The sequence below is a fragment of the Rhinatrema bivittatum genome, chromosome 11 (genome assembly GCF_901001135.1).
Source record: "Rhinatrema bivittatum chromosome 11, aRhiBiv1.1, whole genome shotgun sequence".
In the NCBI taxonomy this organism is placed as follows: Eukaryota; Metazoa; Chordata; class Amphibia; order Gymnophiona; family Rhinatrematidae; genus Rhinatrema; species Rhinatrema bivittatum.
This window is the reverse complement of record NC_042625.1, coordinates 88,053,400-88,077,283: the sequence shown is the minus strand read 5'-3', so window position 1 is coordinate 88,077,283 and position 23,884 is coordinate 88,053,400. Positions and strand designations below refer to the sequence as shown.

General features: G+C 42.6%; 1 protein-coding gene across 2 annotated transcripts in view; it reads left to right on the top strand.

The window, feature by feature from the left end:
* WDTC1 (WD and tetratricopeptide repeats 1) overlaps positions 1–23,884 on the top strand; it is a 71,489-nt gene that overhangs the window by 2,982 nt on the left and 44,623 nt on the right. For both annotated transcript variants that reach the window (XM_029570923.1, XM_029570922.1), the window contains exons 2-5: positions 12,316–12,460; positions 18,763–18,846; positions 19,848–19,894; positions 23,389–23,500. In XM_029570923.1, the coding sequence (XP_029426783.1) occupies positions 12,365–12,460; positions 18,763–18,846; positions 19,848–19,894; positions 23,389–23,500 (339 nt within the window). In that variant the 5' untranslated portion in view covers positions 12,316–12,364. The remainder of the gene's footprint in view (positions 1–12,315; positions 12,461–18,762; positions 18,847–19,847; positions 19,895–23,388; positions 23,501–23,884) is intronic.

Sequence of the window (23,884 nt, the reverse complement as noted above, 5' to 3'; positions counted from 1 at the left end):
AAAAATGAGAAAAGGAAGAAAAGTTAATGAGGCTAAAAGCACACACTTGGGCCTAGGATTTAAAAGCAGCCTCAAAAGTGAGACTTGAGGTGGGATTTAAACACAGAGAGGGAGCATGATGCACCAGTTCAGGAAGATTGTTCCAAGCACACTGTGCAGCCAGGTGCAAAGCACAGAATTGGGAGTTGGCAGTAGGACTGACTTGTCTGAGCAGAGTGTATGAGGAAGGGGTGAAGAGAGGTAGTGAGGTGCTACTGAGTGAAGGCATTTGTAGGTGAGAGAGAAGTGGTTGAACGGTATGCAGGAGCCGATAGGGAGCCAATGCAGTGACTTCAGAAGAAGGGATATGCGCATAGCGACTTTGGTGAAAGATAAGTCAAGCAGTTGAATTTAGAACAGATTGCAAATCATCCCTCATCATGGCAGAGACCTGTGAGGAGCAAGTTACAATAATTTAAGCGTGAGGAGATGAGAGAGTGATAGTGCATTCAGAAAAGAAGAGATGGATTTTGGCAATCTTTTTTAGAGAAACTCTCTTTTGGCTATGAATAGAAAAGGGGAGAGAGAAATTGAATATGACTCCTAGGTTATGGGCTGAGGGCACTGGGAGCAGGAGGATGACTGTGGTATCCACAAAAATAGGGGGGAGGTGGGCTTGGGGGAGGGGTGGGGGAGATAAGGAGCTGAGACCTGGTCATGTTTAAACTGGTGATGGGACATCCAGGCAGAAATGTCAGACAAGCAGGCTGAGCTCTGGGACTGGATTTCTGGTGTAGAAAGGAAAATTTGGGAGTCATTAGCATTAAAATGGTATTGAAAGTCATGAGAGGTGTTATGTGCTGCAGTGACTTTTTTTTTTTTTTTTTTTTTTTATTTACACACAACTGTTGTGATGTCTTTGTGACTGGACAGGTGGAGTACTAGAAAATGTGCTGCCATGTTAAATCTAGAATCTACTGTTTGGCATGCCAAAGAGCAGGATACTTACCTTGTTCATCTTCTAGTCTTCCTAATACTCTGCAGGTTTTGATTACTTTTTATTCAGTCAACATTACAATTATCCAAAAGATACTATCCATGAGCTTTTGAAACCACACAGGTCTCTCTTTCAGATGTGAAAGCAAGAATGAAGGAAGGAAGCACATATACAGCTTTATCTGCAGATGAGACCCATGTGGTCTTGAAAGTTAATGAACAGAATTCTTTTGACATGTCTTATGCTGGTATTATAATAAAAAAAACAAACACCCCCCCCCCCCCCCACACACACACATACACACACACACACACACACACAACCCAACACACACCCTTTACCACCAGGGCAAAATGCATTACAATCAGTAAACCACATGCTGCAATGTAGTTCAGCAAATTAATTCTCTTCATTGTTAATAAAGTAACCATTTTTTCCTTTAAACTATAGTGTGTATTTCTAATAGATACACACTATAGTTATATAATAAAAAAGATATTTTAGTGTGTGTTTTCAAGACCTCATAGGCTGCCTCTTCACCCAAATGCCTGAAAATTCCATTTAAATTTTAAAGGAATAGCTGAATGTAATGTAAACTTATGTCCTATCCAAGCATTAACTTGTAGTACCTATAAGGGTACATTATCTTTAGCATTATTTTTAGAAAAGTATGAATAAACAAGATATATTCTTATTTTTATTGTATATTTAGCTCATGCTTTTTCACTGGGAGCTCAAGGTGCATTACATTCAGGTACTGCAAGTATTTTCCCCATCTCCAGATGGCTTACAATCTTTTACCCGAGACAAAAGAAATTGAAGTGTCTTGTCCAATGTCACAAGGAACAGCGTGGGATTTAATCCCTGTCTTCCCTAGTTCTCAGCCTGCTGCTCTGACCATTAGGTATACTACTCCAATTTTGTTTTTACTAATAAATAAGCCAATGGATGGATTGACACAGGTTTTCTGGCTTAGTATGGCTATTTCCTATAGGATGCAAACATGGTTGGCAAATACATACATTGGTACCATAGTTCCCTCTAAGATGAGTGCGTGAGTGATCACTAATACATTTTGGAGTGTCGCCCATAGGCTTTGCATGGTTGCTCACATAAATGTTTTTATGCTATATACAGAAATGTAGCATTGATACTGGAGCTCAAAAATTGTTGCTCGCATGAAAAAAAAATTGCACACAATTAGTTACTCCTTGGAGGGAGCATTGGACAGTACCAGGTATTCTGTTTCTGAATGTCAGTGATTTAGGAAAGAAACTAAAAAAAAAAAAAAAACCATTTGTAATCTAAAATAATAACCGCACCTCTACCTCAAATTTTTAACATATATATTTAGTTGATAATTACATACCTGTGTTTGTCACATTTTTGCTTTCTAATTCCGTATTTCTGGTACAAACCTATATAAAACAAGTAGAAAATGTAACAGTGTCTGCACTAATGGATTCTGTGCTTTAATGTTCATAATATCCTCAAATAATGGGGCCATGTGCATGTGAGTTATCCCATTATTAAAGGAGCTGTTTTCATGACTAGAATAAGATTATGGTGCAGTGGTCAGAATGACCTGCAACTTGGAAGTGCTTCTGAGTCTCTAATTCAAATCCCACTCTTGTGGATTCTGCTTGACTGTCATGACATTCCTTGATCTCAACTGTAATAACTGCACGGTCTATTTCTCTAATGTTGGTAGGTCTTGCATAGGTGAAACTGCTTATATTTTGTGCAGTTCATATTTTGGTACCAGACATAGCACTGTTAATGTTTAAGTATATGTTATGAGACTTATCCAAAAAAGATCTTTAGTACAAATTTATTTTTGCTATATTAAGGGTTTATATTAAACAACTTGTTTTGGATTTAAAGTTGGTTTTTTGTTTTGGTTTTTTTTTGTCTTAAAACACAAGGAAATGTGACCCAAGGCAAATAATTTGTTGGGCTGCTGGATCCCAAGCCCCAGCCTAGAATAATATTGTATGTTGGCCCAGTCTGCAGGATATCATATAATTTGGCTGCAGCCCATTAGTTTCATTAAACCAGGTTTGTTTTGTGTCACTCGGGTGATTTTCCTTTTTTTAATTCCTCAAATCATAAGGTTGCTCTATGATCCGCTACAGTAGAAGTATTGCTGAGAAACAAAAAATCAAGCAAGATCAGCATAAAAATAGTTCATCATGGTCCTAAATATCAGGATAAGAAATACAAAAGGAGATAAGAATGGGCATGCTGGGTTTGGCTTTATGGGTCTTGATGTAAGTTAGACTGAAGGTTGATAACTGAGCCCCCTTGTCTGGAGAGATGCTTTTGTGTGAGAACGTGTCGGATCAGTTTCCTTGGCCTAGAAAACGGGTCACTGATTTGACTGCATAAGTTTGCCCTTCTGGGCAGCTGGTTGAGGGTCTTTTTTTTTTTTTTTTTTTTTTTTTTTTTTTTTTTTAATTTCATTGGGTTGGTAATGGATTTAATTTTTTTTTTTTTTTCTTTTTTAACCATTGTGCAATAACTAGCCACAATTCCTTGTGGTAGCATTTTTGCAGTATAAGAGCTTAGGTTACGAGTTTAAATGATTAGCACTTACACCGTGACAATATAAGGCTCAAGTATTAGGGGTACTGCTTGAACTGAACAGCCTCAACATTCGCAACTGTACAATTCAGAAACCCATTGGACAGAGAGGAAGTGACATCACGGTCTCAAATGGCTGCTTAGAGATCAAGCTCCCGACCCCACTCTAGAAATCCACCACATAACTAACTGTGCAATCAGGTTGCTGATCGAAGGGACTCTAATATAATTTACCAAAGCAAAACAAGATGTCTGCGAGAAAAAAAAGTTCCCGACTTGAAGCAATTCTCATATGAAAGCGCCGAGGCTCGCAGAGGAGGAAAACTAAGATGGCACCAGCAGGCTAGAGATGCCAGAACGTGGAGACCCACGCGCTCAACCCCTGCAGACCGAAACCCTGCCCCTGTCCCGGGATGACTTCCAAGCCTGGTTTGGAGAGCTCAAAGCTAATGTGTTTTCTGAAGCAGGAAATGAAAGCAATTGTCAGTGATCTCCTTGTGACCATGAGGAGCTGGGGGTGCAGGGTTGAGGCTGTGGAACAGTGAGTAGAGGAGCAAGATGGTGCAACTGAAAACCTTAGGTGTGAAGTGAAACAGCTGCAGGAAGACTATGCCTTTCTGAGAGAGTGGGTCGACAACCTAGAAAACAGATCACGTAGGGGGAACCTACGTTTTAGAGGCATACCCGAGGAAGCAGCCTATGTGGACTGCACTAAATGTAGTCAAGGACATCTGCGACCTGCTAGATGAAAATGAACCCCAGGAAGGGAGGCCAGAATTTGGTTTTGGATAGAACACATAGATCCCAAGGTGCCCCGGGACATTGTAGTATCTTTCCACGAATATGGAGTGAAAGAGCAAGTGCTGACCCAAGCGAGGAAGAGGAAAGAAATCTTGTGCAAGCCCACAAAAGAGAAGTGTTTCAAGACCTTTCCATGACCACCATTCAGAAGCGCCAAGAGTTCCAGGAAATTGTACAAATACTGAGGAATGGAAATTTCATTATAAATTGGTTGTTTCCCTTTGGTATACAATTTACTATTAATGGCGAGTCCTCAAAAGTAAAAGCAGTCTCTGAAGCGAGGAAAATCCAGCTGGCCTAGTCTCAACCTCCAGCACAGGCGGCAATTCCCCTTCTGGATTGGGGAACAAGGGACTCTAACGCTGGCAGAGGGTTCCATATGGAGGAGAAACTAGAGTGGTTCAGCATCTTTGAAAGATACTGCCAGCTGAACTTTAGCCGGATGATTTTGAGTTCACTGGGTTAATGGCTGAGCAGATGCTGTGGTTATAGTTGGGTATAGTTAAGGGCTGCCCTCTGTGTAAGGGCAATATTCGGTGGAAAACATTTTCTCTTGAGTATGCATAATAGGGGGGAAGGTCCCAGAGATGGGTGGCTGGGGATGATCGGTCTAGTCATTCCTCATGGAAGAAGAATTGGCAGGATTATGAGGGGTGGGTTGGGAGGGGGGAGGTATGGGGAATGTTTAAGGGTACTTGGGAAAGCGTAAAGGAAGTTATAAAATGTGGGCAAAGGATGCACAATTAGGAAGTGTAGAACTAGCAGGGAAGAGGATTGTGTTTATATGAACAATAGAGGGGCTTAAAAATCTTACCTTGGAATGTTAAAGGGTTAAACACCCAGCTTAAAAGGAAGAAGTTGTATAACGATGTTGTTTCTCTTAAGGTTGATATATTGTTGTGCCAAGAAACGCACTTAAGGAAAAGACATGAACGCGTCATGATCTCGCAATAGTTTCCTACACAAGTTTTTGCCTCCGCTTCTAAACTCAATAAGTACTGTGGGGTGGGTATCTTGTTTTCCAAGAATACAGTGGTGGATGTACTGTCATCAGAGATGTCAACAGCAAATATCTTATTGTAAAATTTAGATTGGGGAAATTCTCTATTTACACCCTGGGGCGGGGTGATTTTTGGAGGGGTTTTCAATTACTTTACAACAGTGGGTGGAGGGTCATGTAATTGTAGGAGGGGACTTTAATATGACAAGGTATCCCTTTCTAGATCACGGGGGGGAGGGAGATGAAACATCAAGGGTAAATAGGGTAGGCTTGAAAGCTCTGTCAGACTGGGGGCTAGTTGATATCTGGCACCTGTTACACCCAGCCGAACTAAACTATACCTTCTTTTCAAAGGATCATAAAATATACTCCCATATAGATTTTATTTTAGTAGACAATACCTTGGTAAATAGAATCCAATGCTCTGATATCGAGCTGATCCTGTGGTCGAACCACCCAGCCGTGTGGATAAAATTGGAATGTGGAACAGAGCAGGCCTCAAAAGGTGGGTGGCAGTTGAATGAAAGCCTATTAGAAGATAAAACACTTACCGATTCACAGGGGCGGATTGGCCTATCGGGGGATGGGCATCCCCCAGTGGGCCGATCGCTTCAGTCACGTGGTCTGCCATGCGCGGCTGTGACAGAGCCGTGCTCGGCAGACCACGTGACGTGTCCTGGGCCGGCTTGGGGGGTGAATACCCGAGCCGGTCCGACATCGTGAGTCTGCCGCTGCCGATTCATTGCGATTGGATATAATTGGTCATTTTCATCTAAATAGCCAATGGGGAAGTGTCAGCAGGGACGCTATGGGAATGTTTTAAAAGTAGTGGCCAGGGGCCATTTAATAGCGAGAGCATCTCATGTAAAAAGAGAAAACAGAGTGGTCCTTTCCCAAATAGGATGCCTGGAAATTCAACACAAACGAAATCCAGATAAAAATTTAGCAAGAAATTAGGCCAACTACGCAGGGAGCTGAATACTTTAGATGCGCAGCCTATCGCCTTTCAACTAGATAAACTGCATCAGGAGCACTTTGAGGGAGATAATAAGGCTATCAGGGTGTTGGCCAGGTCCCTTAAAAATAGAATCATGAATAATCAGATTTTAAAAATTTAAGGATAGGAGCGGTAAAATGGTCTCTGTCTCGGTAAATGAAGATATTAGGGCTAGGTTCTCAGAGTTCTGTAAAGAACATATACCAGCAAAGGACAGACATCTGTTCCTAGCATAATTGAGTATTCAGGTGAAATACACATACCAACCGCAACTTCAAGGTAACAGGATAGTCTTAAAAGATAACTATGCTAGAGGTCACGCTGGCAATCAGCAAACTAAAGTTGGGGAAATCACTGGGGTTAGACTGCTTCTATAAGCAATTAGTTCAGGTAGTTGTGAATCCTTTACTGCGGCCTATAATGATTTTCTGGGTAATGGTAATATTGCAGCAGAAACCAATAAAGCAGGAATTAGAGTACTAGTGAAACCAGGGAGAGATGCCACTCTCTGTGGGTCATATGGGCCCATCTCACTATTGAATCTACACCTCCAAGATCCTGGCAAAAATTTTAGCCAAGCGGCTAGGAAATATAGGCCATCTGATTCACTTAGATCAAACTGGCTTCATCCCATGCAGACTAGCAGAGGACAATGTACGGAAGGTGGTAAACCTAATTTGGTGGGCTGAAGAATATGGAATCCCTATGGGTCTCCTCACAGTTGATGCTGAAAAAGCATTTGATTTTGTTCATTGGGACTATCTCTCTGCTGTGCTCAAGAGGTTTGGCCTAGGAGGGAATTTCTCAATTTGGATTACGAAGCTGTATCTAAACGCTAGCGCTTGTATTAAGGTGAATGGTGGCTACTTGGAAGCCTTCTCAATAGGAAGAGGTACAAGACAGGAATGCCCTCTGTCACCACTATTCGCTCTATATTTAGAACTGCTTGCGATTAAATCTGCTCCATTAAGGAAATCCGGGGCCTGGTGGTAGGTGACTCAGAGTACAAGCTCTCCATGTTTGCAGATCTGTTTATGGTAGCCCAACCAAAGGACTCCTTGCCCTTTTTAATGTAAGAGCTAATTAGATTTGGCAAAATTTCGGGTTACCAACTGAATGCAGAGAAATCTGAATTTTTGAACATTTACATTCCCTCCTGAACAGGTTGTAATTCTTAAGCAGTCCTTCCCCTTTAAAATTGTAGCAGCAGAAGCTAAATACTTAGGGGTGAAAATTGGAGCCAGAATAGTTAATCTCTTCAATACTAATTATAATGGGGTCTGGGACAAGATCCTTTGTGATTTACAGAAATAGGATAGAGCACCTTAATCTTGGATGGGGAGAATCTCAATAGTAAAAATGAATATCCTTCCAAGGTTAAACTACTTATTTCAAACACTCCCAATTTCTGTTCCAGAAGATAGATCAATCTATGGCAGCGGAAACTATTCTATTTTATTTGGAGTTGAAGGCCCCCACAAGTGAGTAGAAGGGTTATGTATCTACCAAAAGCAAGAGGGGGGGATGGGTGGTCCCTGGTTATTGGGATACTGTGAGTGTGCAGCTTAAAGCAGTGATGGATTGGCATTTGGGAGATGGGAGGAAGAGATGGGTCTCACTAGAACAAGCAATGTTGCAGGGGGTACCTCTTTCTGGAATTGTTTGGCTTCCTTCCTCAGGTAGGCATCTGCCCAGAATGCTATCCCCAATTATCACATTAAAATTGAAAATCTGGGATAAATGGAAGGTCAAATTGATGGGGAACTGACCAGTGTTTTTATAGCACACCTATATGTTTCAACTCTTGAGTTCATACCAGGCTGTTCTAAAGTAATAGGCAGCAAATGGATGGGTAAGGGATGTTGGAGATTGGAACATGTCTGGGATGGTGTACATTTAAAGCCCTTTGCAGAAATGGAGGTCCGTCCACCTGGTCAAGATGGTGAGATGGACAGTGAAATGCTAAGAGAAATTAGAGAAGCTAACCAAATTGGTAGTGCGGTAATAATGGGAGATTTCAATTACCCCAATGTTGACTGGGTAAATGTTATCATCAGGACACACTAGAGAGAGACAGTTCCTGGATGGAATAAATGAGTTTTGTGGAGCAATTGGTTCAGGAACAGATGAGAAGGGGCAATTTTGGATCTAATTCTCAATGGAGCACAGGATTTGGTGAGAGGTAAAGGTGGTGGGGCCGCTTGGAAATAGTGATCATAATATGATCAAATTTGATTTAATGACTGGAAGGGGGACAGCAAGCAAATCCATGGCTCTCGTGCTAAACTTTCAAAAGGGAAACTTTGATAAAATGAGAAATAGAAAAAAAACTGAAAGGAGCAGCTACAAAGGTAAAAAGTGTGCAAGAGGTGTGGTCATTGTTTAAAGAAAAAAACAAAAAACCCATCCTAGAAGCACAGTCCAGATGTATTCCACAAATTAAGAAAGGTGGAAGAAAGTCAAAACGATTACTGGCATTGTTAAAAGGGGAGGGGAAAGAAGCTATTTTAGCCAAAAGATCTTCATTCAAAAATTGGAAGAAGGATCCAACAGAAGAAAATACGATAAAGGATTGCGTTGGCAAGTTAAATGTAAGACATTGATATGACAGGCTAAGAGAGAATTTGAAAAGAAGTTGGCTGTAGAGGCAAAACCTCACAGTAAAACCTTTTTTTTTTAAATATATCTGAAGCAGAAAGCCTGTGAGGGAGTCAGTTGGACCATTAGTTGATCGAAGGGTTAAAGGGGGTTAAAGATAAGGCCATCGTGGAAAGATTAAATGATTTCTTTGCTTCGGTGTTTACTGAAGAGGATGTTTGAGAGAGAACATTCTCCAGAATGGGTTTCATGGGTAATGATTCGAATGAACTGAACCAAATCACAGTGAACCTAGAAGATGTGGTAGGCCTGATTGACAAACTGAAGAGTAATAAATCACCTGGACTGGATGGTATATACCCCAGAGTTCTGAAGGAACTCAAAAATAAAATTTCAGACCTATTAGTAAAAATTTGTAGCATCATTGAAATCATCCATTGGACCTGAAGACTGGAGGGTGGCTAATGTAACCCCAATATTTAGAAAGGGCTCCAGGGGCAATCCAGGAAACTACAGACCAGTTAGCCTGACTTCAGTGCCAGGAAAAATAGTGGAAAGTGTTTTAAATATTAAAATCACAGAACATATAGAAAGACATGGTTTAATGGAACAAAGTCAGCATGGCTTTACCCAAGGCAAGTCTTGCCTCACAAATCTGCTTCACTTTTTTGAAGGAGTTAATAAACATGTGGATAAAGGTAAACCGGTAGATGTAGTGTGTTTATCAAACGCCTTCTGAAAATCCAAAGTTCCTCATGAGAGGCTTCTAGGAAAAGTAAAAAGTCATGGGATAGGTGGTGATGTCCTTTCGTGGATTACAAACTGGCTAAAAGACAGGACAATTTTCTCAGTGGAAGGGAGTGGGCAGTAGAGTGCCTCAGGGTTAGGTATTGGGACCTGTACTTTTCAATATATTTATTAATGATCTGGAAAGAAATATGACTAGTGAGGTAATCAAATTTGCAGATACAAAATTGTCCAGAGTAGTTAAATCACAAGCAGATTGTGATAAATTGCAGGAAGACCTTGTGAGACTGGAAAATTGGGCATCGAAATGGCAGATGAAATTTAATGTGGATAAGTGCAAGGTGATGCATATAGGGAAAAAAAATCCATGCTGTAGTTACACGATGTTAGGTTCCATATTAGGAGCTACGACCCAAGAAAGAGATCTGGGTGTCATAGTGGATATTATAACACATTGAAATCATCGGTTCAGTGTGCTGTGGCAGTCAAAAAAAAAATGCAAACAGATTGTTGGGGGTTTATTAGAAAGGGAATGGTGAATAAAACGGAAAATGTCATAATGCCTCTGTATTGCTCCATGGTGAGACCGCACCTTGAGTACTGTGTACAATTCTGGTCACCGCATCTCAAAAAAGATATAATTGCGATGGAGAAGGTACAGAAAAGGGCGACCAAAATGGTAAGGGGAATGGAACAGCTCCCCTATGAGGAAAGACTAAAGAGGTTAGGACTTTTCAGCTTGGAGAAGAGACGGCTGAGGGGAGGATATGATAGAGGTGTTTAAAATCATGAGAGGTCTAGAATGGGTAAATGTGAATCTGTTATTTACTCTTTCAGATAATAGACTAGGGGACACTCCATGAAGTTAGCAAGTTGCACATTTAAAACTAATTGAAGAAAGTTCTTTTTCACTCAACGCACAATTAAACTCTGGAATTTGTTGCCAGGGGATGTGGTTAGTGTAGCTGGGTTTAAAAAAGGATTGGATAAGTTCTTGGAGAAGTCCATTACCTGCTATTAATTAAGTTGACTTCAAATAGCCACTGCTATTACTAGCAACAGTAACATGGAATAGACTTTAGTTTTTGAGTACTTGACAAGTTGTTATTGCCTCGATTGGCCACTGTTAGAAACAGGATGCTGGGCTTGATGGACCCTTGGTCGGACCCGGTATGGCATGTTCTTATGCTTTTCAATTCAACTCTTCTGAGTTTTAGCTTTATTTACAGATAAGCCAGATCTTTTCCAGAAGAGGTGAAGATTGATTTATATAAAGGGAAATCATTATTTGAGGGTTACTGTGAGAAGACCCAATACATCACCAAGGGAATTTCCCAGCTTTACGTCCTGTTAAATAAGGACAATCTCCTCCACACATGGTGAAATGGGAAAGTGACATGAATAGGAGAAAAGATATGGGATAACTATCTGCATATAGCCAAGAGCTCCATATCAGCAGGGATACAAAATGCTATACAGATGGGACCTTCCACCAGTGAGATTAGCAAATTTTGTTGGTGAAGATGTGGTATAGAAGTGTCCTCTTACCACTTGTGGTGGGAGTGCCCAAAGGTAATCCTATTTTGGGATATGGTGGTGGAATTAATTACAAAAATACTGGGAGTACAGATATCAAAGGACCCTGCCTTTTTTTTTTTTTTTTTCTTCTGAATGTACACCCTCAGGATATGGATCAGACGTTGCATTTTTGCACAGCAAATACTTATAGTTGCTAGAGGAGAAATGGCTTTCGCTTGGAAAGAAATTCAGTTACCATCAACACAAAAAGTGGTCCAGAGGCGACCTAAAGTTTATTTCTTAAACCATCTCACAGCAATCTGACATAAATGGTCAGTCAAATTTGAAAGGTTATGGCATCCTTATATTCAGTGGCAAAAACATTTTTACATTAAGAAATTGTATGGGGGGGATGGATCCTGGTGGAATCTTCCCACACTATGTACCGTGTGCGTTGAATTTAGGGTATAGAACTTGGGGTAAATTCATCAAGGATGTAGGTAGAAGAATATTCTCAATGTGTCCACTAAACTATTATTTTTTTGGTTTAGTTTGTTTAAGTGTTACATATGCTATGTACAATTGGTCAATCGTATATTGTGACACTTGTTATATTTCTTGAACTAAATATCACAGTAAATTGCAAATTTCAAAAAAAGAAACCCATTGGACAGTCTCCCCACCCAGTTTTTACTCCGTTTCTTATTGGTTCAGTGTAGGATGGCATTATTTAGGTTTTGGGGGGTGTTTTTTTTTGTTTTTTTTTTCATTTTAAACTAAAGTCTGCCCTCCAGTCTTTTCCACCATTGAATGCCAATGCTGAATCTGCTCCTGTTCTCTGTCCTCCCCCTCTCTTTGTCATTGTAGGTGCCCCTGAAAACGTCAGTGCTCACTCCTTTCTAATGCAGCTGTGAGTCACTGCTTTCCAGCCCCATTTTGGAATCTCTTATACAAGCCTTGTCCAAGTCTCATCAGTGTTTGATGGGAGGAGAGCTAAGCATAGCCATTAGTTGGAGACAGTATTTAATTAAAGCTATATGTAGAAACAATTGTGAGGTTTTTAGTGGGTTTTTTTTTCTTCCCTGCTTGGTTTAGGTAATTTAAATGTCTTTGTGGTGGAGCATTGCTGCGTTGGAATGTTTGGATGTGCACCGAGTCCTTCTATGCCCTCCCTTCTACACCCTCATTAAAGATGGCAAAAGTAAACATTGCACGAGACCTCATCCATAGGCAGATCAAGGTAAGGAGCCTTCCTCTTCATACCCACATCAGTCCAGACTCCTGTGTTTTGTCTCCCTGCCAGCAGATGGAGACAGAAAAGTTTCACTGATGCTGCATACAACCTAGTGTGCCACCTGCAGTCTCTCTGTTTCTGAGTCTCTTGCAAAGGGTAGAGGTGTAAAACCTGCAGTTGACTGGTTTGCTGGATAACTTACTCCCAGGAGTGGGCAGATCCTTGAGTGAGGACAAGCAGGGGAGTCTGTAATCCTTGGGTGCTTTAGTCCTTTCCTGAGGAGGATTGAAAGCCACTGGTGTTGGCTCCCTCATTCCTCTGACTCTCCTCTCCTGGGCTGCTGCCAGCCTATTCCTCGATCTTCCAGATCAGGAAGTGAACTTTCCTTGCTTCTCACCCTATTTGTTGATGAAATTTAAAAAAATAAATAAATAAAAAGGATTCTGAGGGTCTGGAGCAGAGCAGTCAGCACTTCAGCCCTGGTAGGGCTGCTCTTAGCTGGATCAGTAAGCTTCTTTATTTAAAGACTTTTATATACTGGTATTAGTGGGGACATCATACCGATTTTACATTTGAACAGCAGGTAGAAATTACATGTTAACAGGGAGTTACAACTGGGAGGGGGGAGTCATGCAAGTGCAGAGTGGAAAAGTAACTTAATTTAGGCAACAAGTGTCTAAATGAGTCCTAAACAAAAGGGAGCAAGGGGGTCCTTAATAAAAGGAGGGGAAGGGGTAGTTTATGTGGGGGATGGAGAGAGCAATTAGGATTGCTTATGACGGGGATAAAAAGTGCAATCATTATGGGGAGGAGCAGGGATGACAGCTGGCTAGAATGTTAGACCTTTACAGGGGTGTGGGGTGGGGGTTAGTCCGGGTAAGCTCGTTTGAATAACCATGTTTTTAACTTCTCTTTGAATTTGAAGGTGCAGGTTTCTAGTCGTAGGTTTGAAGGCAGGGAGTTCCAGAGTGAAGGGCCTGCAATTGAGATGGCTCGGTCACGAGTGGGGGTACAATGAGGGTGCCTTGGTAGGCGGTTCTGGTGGGCTGGGAGGAGTGGTGGGTGTTAAAGGGAATGTCTAGCCATTTGGAGTTGTGAGCATGGATGGATTTGTGTACAATGGTCAAGGTTTTGTAGTGAATTTGGGATGGGGAGCCAGTGTAGGTCTCTGAGGATAGGGGTGATGTGATCGGATTTACGAGTATTAGAAATGATCCTAGCAACCACATTTTGTAACATTTGTAGTGGTTTTATCGTGGAGTAGGGAAGCCCTAGGAAGAGTGTGTTGTGGGGACTGATGGAGATCAGCAGCCTGGATGTGGGGGGGTGGGGGGGAGTGACAGCAGCTGCTTGGTAAGTGGCGTTAGCCATGCGGTGCCAGTTTTTAGGTCGGAAACAGTTCGCCGCAATTCAAATAAGGGAGACCTGCAACGGTTCCTGGCGGTAATGGCCTGTTTCACAGCTCGTCACTGCGGCTCCCACAGAGCATAGGAAGCACAACGAAATGGGTGGAGATGCAGTGGTTGCCAGTCTGGGGACTCATGGCGGCTCCCGCTGAGTGCAGGAAATGCAGCGAGGCAAGAGGAAATGGCAAAGCACGTCTTAACGCTTCATGGGGTTCGTGTCTGCGTCGATTTGAAACTGTTCAGGGACTGTAAGTGCTGCTGCAGGTATGAGGAGGTGAGCTCTGTGCAGTGCTGGGCTTTCCCTGCAGTGCGAGAACGGCGCCATTTAAGTTTTTATTCCCACGGTGCAGGGGTTCTCCTACAGCTAAGCACTCTTAACGGTGCTCAGGAATTGGTCTGTTTAGGCTCAAGTGATTTCCTGTGTTAGAATACTGATCCCAAGGGGGCCCCTTCTAGGGGTGGTAACTCCTGAAGGGCAGTTTCTGGTTCTCCTCTTGTGTTGCCTTCTTCCCAGAATAAAAAGTCATAGCCTGTCTCTTTTTTTGCATTGGATTTTGGCTCGGGACAGCTTTTCCTGCAGAGCACTCTTGAGATTTTTTTGCTGAGGTTGGTGATGGGGGTTGCGACCCTTCGGGAGGAGGGTGCAACCCCTTGCACCTGACAGGGCTGATGCCAGATTGGTTAATCTGTTCAGGAGGAGCAAATTGCCTTAGAACAGTCCCTAGCACACTGGGGTGTATGGCAAGGGGGTTGGGGCCAGTAAAGGATAGGGAAAGCCCTATTTTGGAGGAGCTTGTGGTCTAAGTTTACCATCCCATAGGCCTTGTGTGGAAAGTGATGGTGTCTCAGCCTTCTTCAAAGGGTTACTTGGCGAGCCCTTGGTGTCTAGTTCAATTTGAAGAGCGCATGGCTCTCAAGGATACCCAAGGCAAAGTTTGGGACCCTTTTCCAGAGGGGCTTTGGAGTAGTGGCCTGGTGCTTCCTAATGTGCTGGGGTTTTAGCAGCCTCAGGTACAATAGGCTGGTGGCTAGAGGCAGCTGCTGTGGTTGTAGGGGATGATGGGATACATCTTTTGCAGATGTATGCCATATATCTCTCTCTCTATCTCCTCGTGGATGCTTCTATGACTTTCTGTGCTCTTCCAACCTGGACCAGCCAGAAATCATTTTATGGTTCAAGTCTTTAGCTTGGCAGTTTTTCCTTCAAATGCATGCCTTTTGTGTGGCAAAGTCTTGGAACAGCTGATGAAGCACTTGAGTGGATCCCTTGCCTAAGAGGAACAAGAAGAGTTCCTATTGGGAGTATCAGCTAGATAGAGGTCTTTCAGAAGCAGGCATCTGTCTTCTGTTCTTTCCAGAATCACATACACCCATCTGTGGCAGCTTCAATACTGGTGCCAGAGGGAGTAAGAGTGCAAGGCAGCTTGGTTGGTCCAATCTTCCCCAGTGGTCACAGGGGAACGGTGGCCCCCTTGTACAAGGAGTTAACTATGATAATGATGGACCAGTGGGCCCTCTCAATCCCAAAAGATGGCTAAACCTTTGAATTTGTTCGTCCAGTCAGCAAAGTCTACATGAGCTCCTCGTGTGCCTCCCACAACATATCGAAGTAGTTTTCTCCACACTAGATCTAAAACACCTGGAGGTGATTGTCCCAGTACCTCTGGAGGACCTGGATAGAGGACAGTCTTCCATCTGTTTCATGGTTCCTAAGAAGGAATTTGCCTATTGGCCCATTCTGGATCTGAAGAAGTTGCATTTGGTTCTGAGAGTACCCCATGTCTGATGGAGATCACTATACTTGGTGTCTGCAGCTGTCCATAAATGAGAGCTCATGGCTTCTGTGGATCTCACAGAAGCATATCTACATTTTCCCATCAAGGACTAGCATTTCTAAGGTCCTGCGCTCCCGCTTGGGTTGCCAACCACTCCTCAGTTTTTCACCAAGGTGGTGGTGGTAGCAGCAGCACTCAGAAGGAAAGTAGTACTCATGCACCCATATCTAGAGAACTTGCTCATTTGAGCAAAGTTGCAAGTCTTTAGCAGTCAGCACAGCAGGTCTTCGAGAGTTTGAGGTCTCTGAGCTGGATAGTGAATTTGGCAAAGAGCCATCTCACACTGTCTCAATACCTGGGAGCTCAAGAGGGAAGGTGTTTCTCATGAAGGACTGGATGCTGAAGCTTCAGTCTCAGGTTTGTTACCTTTTGGGACTTTCAGTGCCGAAAGTTTTTGGGACTACTTACAATTGCTGGGCTTTTTGGGGTCAATATTTAAAATTGGTTCCTTGTGTGTTGACTCATGTGACCTATTCAGAAGTCTCTTCTCTCCCGTTGGCATCTGTTATTAGAGGAGTTTTGTCTTCCATTTCCACTCGGGGGGGGGGGGGAAATGCCAGGTCCAGTCTTTCATGGTGGCTTGGTCGGGCCAATCTAAGTTGGAGTGGAGATAGAATTGGGTGATAGTAACCGCCAATGCCAGCCTCACTGGTTGGGGAGTGATGTGCCAAGGTCAGTCAGCACAAAGCCAGTGGTCGACAACTGAGGCATCGGAGTCTCAGTTGATTAGAGATGTTGGTGATACATTTCATGTTGCTTGCCTTTCTGCCACGGTTACGTGGTCAGCCAGTGCAGGTTCTGTCAGACAATGTCACAGTGGTGGCTTACATCAATAGGCAGGGAGGAATTGAGTTGGACGGAGACTCAGGAGTTTGTCTATTGGGCATAACAGTATCTGTCATTCCTGGGGGAATCTCACATTGCAGGGTTAGACAACATCCAGGTAAATTTTCTCAGTGTAAGGCGGCTAGACCCCTGGAGAATGGGAGCTATCTGAGGAGGCAATGAGTTTCTCTTCAATCTGATGGGGAGTGCCCCACATGGATTTAATAGCATCACAGCAAAATGCCAAGGTGGCACGAAGCAGAAGGCATCGATGCTGTGGCCTCTGGGACTTCTGCTTTGTGTTTCCTCCATGGCCGCTAGTAGGCAAGGTACTTTGACAAATAGAACAGCATCCAGAACAGGGAATTTTAGTGGCCTCAGAGTGGCCATGTTGACCTTGGTTCATGGATCTGGTCAATATGGTGATGGATGGACCTTTAAGATTTGGTCACCTGTCGAGGCTTCTTCACCAGGGTTCGATATTTTCAGATCAGGCAACTCACTTTGGTTCATTTCTGTCTCATGGCTTGGCCTTTGAGAGGAATCATCTGAGATGGAAGGGCCAGTCAGGGGGAGTAGCAGACTCATGCTTCAGTTTCACATATTTTAGCTTTTCTACAGAAGGGATTAGCAAAAGGACTAGCCTTTAACTCCTTTCGAGTGCCGGTGGAAGCATTGAGGTGTCTTCTGGGTAAAGTGCAGGGTATGCCCTTGGCAACACACCCGGATGCAATTTGCTTTTTCTTCAAGGGGTGAAACATTTGCATCCTCTGGATATGCCAGTCTTGGATTTTTAATTGGTTCTGAGAGGCATGTGTGAAGCTCCATTTGAACCACTGAACAGAGCGACTATATAGGATTTAACCCTGAAGCTGGTTTTTCTGGTGGCAGTCTGTTCGGCCAGAAGGATTTCCAAGCTTCAGGTGGTGTCGTGTAGAGATCCTTTTCAACAGTTTTTGGACTTCGGGGTGGTATTGCGCACAGTACCCTTCTTTCTTCCAAAGGTTGTTTCTGCATTCCATGTTAACAAACGATGGAGCTTCTAGCCTTTCCGGATTTTGATTCATCTGCATCTCGCACGAAGGAATTTTGGGTGCTGGATGTACGGCAGGCATTTTTGAGGTACCTCAAGGTTACTAATAGCTTCCTTTTGTCAGATCACCTCTTTGTGCTTTGGAATGGTGTAAGGTAGCTAAAGCTAAAAGTACCCATTGGCTAAAGGAAGCTATTGCCTCTGCTTACATTTAAGAGCTGCCTCATACCAGAAGGTTTGAGTGCTCACTGACTCGCTCTTAGGCGACATCCTTAGGCTGAGCATCAACAGGTTTCCCCACAAGAGATCTGTCAGGTTTCTATGTAGAAATCGTTGCACATCTTCACCAGACATTAGTGTTTGGATGTCTGGGCTCTGGATTCCATGGGATTTGGGGAGAGTGTTCTATGAGCGGGATGTCTCTGTCCTGCCCTGTGTAGGGAAGCTTGGGATCATCCTGGGAATCTGGACTGATCTGGGTATGAACAGGAAAGGAGAATTTTGGTTCTTACTTGCTAATTTTCCTAAAACTCAGATCAGTCTAGAGCCCCACTTGTTGGAGCCTGCATTATATATTAAATATCAGGATAAGCAGAGTTGTTGAGGGATTCAATGATCATCTTGATTTGCTATTGGAAGGAATTTCCGACTTTGAGGCTTCACCTCTTCCCCTGCTCTTTGAAGGGGTTTTTGGAGTCTTAGTGTGTTTGTTTTTAATCATTTTGACTTGAACAGGTCAATACTGAGACTGCAGGTGGCGCACTAAGTTGTATGTGGCATCGGTGAAACTTTTTTTTTTTTTTCCCTCTGTTTCCATCTGCTGTTGGGAGTCTGAACTGATCTGTGGTATTATAGGTACAAAAAATAGCAGGTAATAACCAGTCTTCCTTTCCTGTCAAGAGATGGTTAGTTAATCTTTGATCCCTGTTAAAGGTGAAGTGGCCAGTGGACTAGGATTCGAGAGATCCTGGGCCATGAGTTGAGCATGCTGTCTGCCATTGATTTAGCAAAGTCACTTCATCTCCCTATGTTTCCTGTCGGCTGACTTTATTGGGTCAGGATTGACTATCTGTGCCTTCTTAACGTGTGTGAATAGTTCATACAATGTCAGAATAGATACTTTTTTTTTTTCCTGCCTTTTAAAATGGATCATTGTTTAGGGATGTATGAGGAGAAAAAAAAATGTTTAATTGGAAATGTGTTCTGCAGGAGAGAGGTGCGCTAAGGTTCGAGAGGCATTATCATGTCACAGACCCTTTCATCAGACGACTGGGCTTGGAGACTGAACTGCAGGTGAGGGCAGCGGATTGCAATGTATTTTAGTATTACTCACAACACTAAATCATGTTGATCGTATTGGTTTGGCCCAGTGGTTGGATGATGCAGAGATGGTAAGTGCTGCACAGAAGTCACAAACCTCCACCATTGTCAGATTCTAGAGGGATTGATCCTGCTAGGAGAAGGGAGGAAGCCCAGAACTGGGCCTTGTATGATGACAATTTAAGGCAGTTGCCTTTAACCAGACGTTTTGCTAATGGCATGTGTTGGTGCTGGCAGCATTCTAGAGAAAAAAGTTGGCCTGTCTAACAAAAGTGCTAACATTATCAAAGCTTCATAAGCAAATTGGGTGCTTTCATAACTGTCATGGGCTGGTTTCAGTGTGCCAGCTCAATAATTAAGGATAACGTCTTGAGTCAGTTTGAATGCCCGTTGCTGCTAGTCCAGTATTTTTATACCTGCAGAGACAGACATTGTCACACACATAGGTACCTAAGTTGTCCCTTCTAGCAAAGCAAGGTGGCTCTGTCCACCTGTCCTATAAGAGTAATAATTGGACTAGAAAAGATTACTCTGAGTACCTACGTTTTTCAGGACTTTCTCTTTAAATAGGCTTGTTTCCTCCCCCCCCCCCCCCCCCCCCCCCCAAGCCCTCTGGGATAGTAAACTCGAGAATCTGCACACTGTACAGAGAATAAGACCAGGATGTGATTGGTTGGAATGTTCCTTGCTGCCTTGCCGTGCACATTCTGAGGCAGGCAGGCACTGTGTGCATCTCTCTCCTGAGTCTGCTTCTTAGCTACCCTTTGTCCTTGCTGTGCTGAGGTTCCCTATTGCCTTCTCGTTTATGGAAATTCTGCTGAAAACCTGAAAAGACTTCATTTGTCAGCAGTTGATTAATGAACCTGGCTGTACCCCAGAGAAGAAAGCAGACTGTGTCTAGTGCAAAACTGTACCTCATATGACGTGTGGGACACAAGGAATCCTTGTAACGTTCTTCCTTTTTGCTTTTTCAGGGTCACTCGGGGTGCGTAAACTGCCTGGAATGGAACGAGAAGGGAGAGTAAGTATCCCTTTTGTCTCCATCTCCCTCTTCACTTTCTCTTTCTGACTTTCAAATGCCACTAAGATTTATTTTTGGCAGGGCCGGTGCCTGTCTCTTTATATAGCAACATAGTAAACGATGGCAGATAAAGACCAAAGTGATCCATCCACTCTGCCCAGCAAGGTGCTCCATATAGGTTAGCCCCACACTGAAATTACCCCAGGAATAGCCTTTAAGAGGAAAGAGGCCATCACCAATTTATATACCATAATTGTCATTAACCCTTCTGTAGCCGATTGTTTTTGTGTACTTTAAAAAGTGTAAGGGGAAAAAGGTTAAAGCCTGCACACCTGTCCGTGTGCATAGTTTTTAACCTGCATTTTTTTGTTCAAAGTGTTTTAATCTCTTGCAACTCCAGGAAGAAAAATTATACAGGCAAAATCTTGTGTAACTTTCTTGCCCTGCCCTGTACACTTAATCTAGCCTTAAGTTGTGTGTGGGTGGGGGGTGGTATTTATTTTTTCAATTTAATTTTGGTATATGCAACTGATCAAGGCAGATACCTCGATTCCAGAGGAACAGGATGTAAAATGACTTGCCAAAAGGTCACACAGAGAAATCTTGGAACTTGTTTCCTGGTTCTCCTAAATAGCAAGTAGCCCTGCAACCACTGGGCGGCGTACTCATCTAAAGTGTCCTTTTGTAAAAGCTAGTGTGTGCCAGACAAGGGCCCTGCAGGGCTGTCATTGCTGCGACCCAGTATGCCTGCTGCAGAGATGTTCTGTCCCTGCTTCAACTGACATGTGGCCTCCCAGGGCAAGCAGGAAGAGGGCATGTTGAGATAGCAAGCTGGAAGTCTCATGATGGCAATTAACAACCACCAGATCCCCATTGGGGATTCTTCTGCATTTTAATTTTTTTCCTTGCTCTGAACATATAACATAAGACATTGCCAGACTGGATCAGACCAAGGGTCCATCAAGCCCAGCATCCTGTTTACAATGGTGGTCAATCCAGGTTACAAGTATCCAAATATGAAGTAGATCCCATGTAGCAGTAATAGCAGTGGCTATTCCCTAAGTCAGCTTGATTAATAGCACTTAATGGACTTCTCTTTCAAGAACTTATCAACTTTTTTTTAAACCCAGCTACACTAATTGCTCTAACCACATCCTCTGGCAACAAATTCCAGAGCTTAATTGTGCATTGAGTGAGAATTTTCTCTGATTTGTTTTAAATGTGCTACTTGCTAACTTTGTGGAGTGCCCCCTAGTTCTTCCATTACCTGAAAGAGTAAATAACAGATTGACAGTTACATGTTCTAGACTTCTCATGATTTTATAGACCTCTATCATATTCCCCCCTCAGCTGTCTCTTCTGCAAGTTGAAAACCCTAACCTCTTTAACCTTTCTCAGGGGAGAGCCATTCCATCCCCTTTATCATTTTGGTCGCCCTTCTCTGTACATTCTCCAATGTTCTATATCTTTTTGGGGGTTTTTTTGTATTTTGGTTTTTTTTTTTTGTTTTTTTTAGATGTGGCAACCAGAACTGTACACAGTACTTAAGGTGCGGTCTCACTAGGGAGCGATGCAGAGGCATTATGATACTTTCTGTTCTATTCACTGTTCCTTTCCTAATAATTCCTAACATTGTTTGTTTGCTTTTTTGACTGCTGCCGCACACTGAGTCGACAATTTCAATATATTATCCACTATGAAACCTAACATCATATAACTACAGCATGGATTATTTTCCCTATATGCATCACCTTGCACTTGTCCACATTAAATTTCATCTGCCATTTGGATGCCCAGTCTTCCAGACTCACAAGGTCTTCCTGCAATTTATTTATTACAATCCGCTTGTGATTTAACTATGCTGAATAATTTTGTATTATCTGCAAATTTGATTACCTCACTCGTCATATTCCTTTCCAGATCACTTATATATATATTGAAAGGCACTGGTCCAAGTACAGATCACTGAGGCACTCCACTGTTTACCCTTTTCCATTGGGGAAAATTGACCATTTAATCCTACTGTTTACCATCTTTTAACCAGTTCGTAATCCACGAAAGGACGTCACCTCCTATCCCATGACTTTTTAGTTTTCTTAGAAGCCTCTCATGAGGGACTTTGTCATGCACCTTCTGAAAATCCAAATACACTATCACCCGGTTCACCTTTATCCACATGTTTGTTAACCCCTTCAAAAATAAAAAATGAAGCAGATTTGTGAAGCAAGACCTCCCTTAGGTAAATACATGCTGATTGTGTTCCATTAAAACATGTCTTTCTATATGTGCTGTGACTGTGATCTTTAGAATAGTTTCCACAATTTTTTCCAGCGCTGAAGTCTGCCTCATTGGTCTATAGTTCTTGGATCACTCCTGGAACCTTTTTTCTTTTTTTTTTAAATATCTGAGTTACATTGTCCAGTCTGGATGACTTTAATGATAGGTTACAAATTTTAACTAATAGATCTGAAATTTCATTTTTTAGTTCCTTCAGACCCTGGGGTGCATACCATCCGGTCCAGGTGATTTGCTACTCCTTAGCTTGTCAATCTGGCCTACTACATCTTCTAGGTTCAAAGTGATTTGGTTCAGTTCATCTGAATCATCACCCTTAAACAGTCTCTGGAACTGATATCTCCCCATCATCCTCATTAGTAGACACAGAAGCAAAGAATTAATTTAGTCTTTCTGCAATGGCCTTATTTTTCCTTAAGAGCCCCTTTAACTCCTTGGTCAACTAATGGTCCAACCAACTCCCTTGCAGGTTTCCTGCTTTGGATATATTTAAGCTTGTTTTTGGTTTTTTTTATTATGAGTTTTTGCCTCTGTGGTCAACTTCATTTTAAATTCTCTTAGCCTACCTTATCAATGTTTTACACTTGACAGTGCTTATGCTTTTTCCTATTTTCTTCAGATGGATCCTTCTTCCAATTTTTGAGTAGATGGTTTTTTGGCTAATAAAGCCTCTTTCATCTCACCTTTTAACCATGTCTGTAAATGTTTTTTGCCTTTCTTTAATGTGTGGAATACCTCTGGACTGAAGGGAAAGAAGGCTTATGATTTTGCTATCTCTATTCAAGTATCTCCCTCCTCACCCCAATAACTCTCCCGTTTGGTGTCCTATTAACACAAATATGGAGGATATATTGGGAGGGGGAAGGGACTTGATAATCACCCGGGTGGGTGTGTCTTTTTTAGTTTTTGTTTTTAGGATCTACACGTGTGTGGACAATGAATAGTTGCGTGTCCTGGAAAATAGGCTGGGTTAATTCTGAGTGGAACTTCTTGTTTTGCAGCTTGGTTGCACTTTGTGGAAAACGTTTAAATAGGGAAGCAAGCTCATTATGAAATACAAATAATAAGGAAATATTTTTAAACCTATTAGGTACCTCTCTGGTAAACAATAAAGCTGCTAATCTGAGTATGCCAGACTCTGCCATTTTACCCATCTGTATAGATAGAAATATAAGAGTGAAAGATGTACTCTCTTCCAGTTTACTGGCCTCTGGCTCTGATGATCAACACACAATTATCTGGGATCCCTTCCACCACAAGAAGTTGCTTTCCATGCATACAGGCCACACTGCAAATATCTTCTCAGTCAAGGTAAGCAGAACCACCCCAAGGAAGACATGTGCCTGGACAGTGGATATTAGGACTGAGCAAGGAAAAAAATCTCTGCACCAGAGCTGTTTCCTCAGACATGTGACTGTGACTTGCATAAACAATACATTTCAGTGCAGTGTTAGAAATGGAATCAGCCTGGGGGCTGTGAGGTGATTGCTGCATCTTGCTGCCCAATAGAAGTACAGGTAGGAGTTCGAAGGGGAACTTTAGGGGTGAGGTTGATAGGCTGGGACCAGTGATATCATGTTACAGATGAGAACATGGGAGCTGATTCCAAGGAGTCGGGTATAGGATTAATTTGTGCTGCAGTCTGTTTCATTCAGAAACACTAAGGGAGCATTTGGTACTGTTGAAGCAAAGGCT